Below are 2,388 nucleotides of genomic sequence, written 5' to 3' on the forward strand. Positions count from 1 at the left end.
GCACCCATTAACTATTAACAAATCTTTATGTATAAACTTACATTCATCTACTACATTGATAACTGCTAACTTTTATCGATGTGATCATATTGTTGTTTTTTTCTTACTTCTTTTAATGAAATAAGAGCTAACAATATTTTGTACAAGTTTTATGATACAAATATATTAAGATAATCAGATTATATATATATCATATATTATATGTATAATTTAGAGTTACAAGTCCTTGCAAGGACTCAATTTTTTCTTGTACAAGGCAATATCTGTTCTTTCTAATGACATTAAAAAAATTTTTTTCTCTTTGTTTTCTTGCTAGTATCCCTCGCCCTGTACTGGGAAAATTAAAATCTACGTAATTCGCTTATGCCCCTTTCCCCCCCCCCCCTCCCTGTACAGGCACAATATATCTTTACTTTTATTCACTTTGATGATATCAATCGTGATGTATCCTCATGGTTCTGATATTTTGGTTTGCCATGAGTGAAAGGCAGGTATCTGTACTTGATCATATGCTGCGAATAGAAAAAAAATTACATTAATTTAAATTAAAAAATAAGCAGTAAAAAATAAATTAAAGATTAAATAAGCTTTCAACTTAAACAGAAGACTGTTTATCGATCATTCATACCAACTTTCCTGAAATTATTTCGAAAAAAAAACGTTTATTTATAGAATGCGTTTAATTTAACGTTTAATTCCTACACTTCAATTTAAATTTAGAATTTTTTATGATCTTTTTTTTCTCATTTTCAATAGAATACTGTATTTAACTTTTTTCACGTAACTTTTAAACGTTTATATCAACTATTATCAGAATTCATAAAAAAAAATAAATAAAATAAAAAATAAATAATAAAAATGAAAACTATACAAATCTATCGTCGATTTCTTACCTTTATTTGCCGCTTCATTGTGATACAGAATAATGTTATGAAATACATAACAAGTATCGGCCAGAATACTGGTATGTTAAAGCAATCAAATAGAGTACATATCATGGCAACAATTGTAGATTTTGTTACTGAATACCAGAATTTAAATTCAGGTAATCTTCTAATGAACGGCCTAAATTCCTCATTTGATCTTGTAGGTAACTCAGGACCTTCTCCATCTGTAATTTTATTTCATGTTAAATTAATTTTTTAATTTTATCCGTGTTAAAGGAAAAAAAAAGAGTATACCCCATGTTAAATAAAAAGAGGGAGTATAAAACTCTTATCTTTAAATTACATTACATTTAACTCTAATCTGTACTTTTAATTATCTGAATCTACAAAATATTTAAATCTTTTCATTAAATTAAATCACATTGCATTTATTGAATGCATCATTATAAATTTTTTTCTATGTATAATTCATAATACAATTATATAAAAAAGTTTAAAATACATCTGGCAAATTGCTTACCATCAAAAAAATCCATGGCAGGATCAATTTTTGGAGTAAGAAATGCTATGAATAAATTGAGGTGATAAATTCCTAGTGCGTATGTGACAATATACCACCCCTGTAAATACAAAAGCGTTTCTATAGTATCATATAATACAACTGTAAAGAATTAAATTTGCATATAATTTAATAGAAAATACCGTACTTGAGAGATAAATATACGTAGAATAAAAAGTACTAATAAGAATAAAGCAAATATCCATCGTGATATTACATGAGGAGTCCACACATCTAGGTATCTTTGATATATCTGAAATAGAAGAAAGAGATTTTATAAATTATATGATGCACACAAGAGTGAGAATAAAGATTAAGCTGAAAATATGCAAATTAAAATGAAATTTAAAGAGCATAAAAAAGGACAATGCAGGAAGGATAATATAGGAAGCAGTTTATAAAAATATAATAATTGTGATCATCTTTATCAGCATTTAATTTTGTCAAGTAGCGCTAATATGTAGTATGGTTTTAATAGAAGAAAATAAAACTGAATAATTGTGTATATATTATATAAAATGTTATAAATGTTAGTGTTTATATGAACAATTATAAACTCATATTAACCTGTGATATTCTTATTATTCCTTGACTGAAGATATTTTTTCTCACTGAGCCACCCAAGTCTTCATCCTGCATCATTTTCTCTCACTGCAAACATAAGACTTTATTGCAATTAAATGTAAATTAATATGAACCAAAGCAGTCCTGCAAAATGTTTTTTATAGAAATCAAGTTTGTTGCACATATATACAATAAATATATTATATACAAATAGTAAAAAAAGATATGAATTATATAAAATTTATAAAACTTGATATATATATCAATTATAGATAGGCAATAACATTGCCTATTCAAGTTTTCTATCAAACTCGGATAGAATTTTTTTTCTTCTCTATGAGAAAAGAATATAGTTATTATGTTGTAAAACTGTTATTA

At 25.8% G+C, this 2,388-nt stretch overlaps 1 protein-coding gene across 1 annotated transcript; it reads right to left on the bottom strand.

The window, feature by feature from the left end:
- Positions 1 to 419: 419 nt before the first annotated feature.
- Positions 420 to 2,088, bottom strand: LOC105624581 (protein RER1). The gene is made up of 5 exons (XM_012205936.1): positions 2,014 to 2,088; positions 1,595 to 1,699; positions 1,408 to 1,507; positions 894 to 1,111; positions 420 to 512 (listed from the first exon to the last, which is right to left on the bottom strand). Exons 1-5 carry the CDS (start codon positions 2,086 to 2,088, stop codon positions 420 to 422), a joined length of 591 nt encoding a protein of 196 aa, XP_012061326.1.
- Between the last annotated feature and the right edge of the window lie 300 nt (positions 2,089 to 2,388).

The sequence above is a fragment of the Atta cephalotes genome (genome assembly GCF_000143395.1).
Source record: "Atta cephalotes unplaced genomic scaffold scaffold00083, whole genome shotgun sequence".
NCBI lineage: Eukaryota > Metazoa > Arthropoda > Insecta > Hymenoptera > Formicidae > Atta > Atta cephalotes.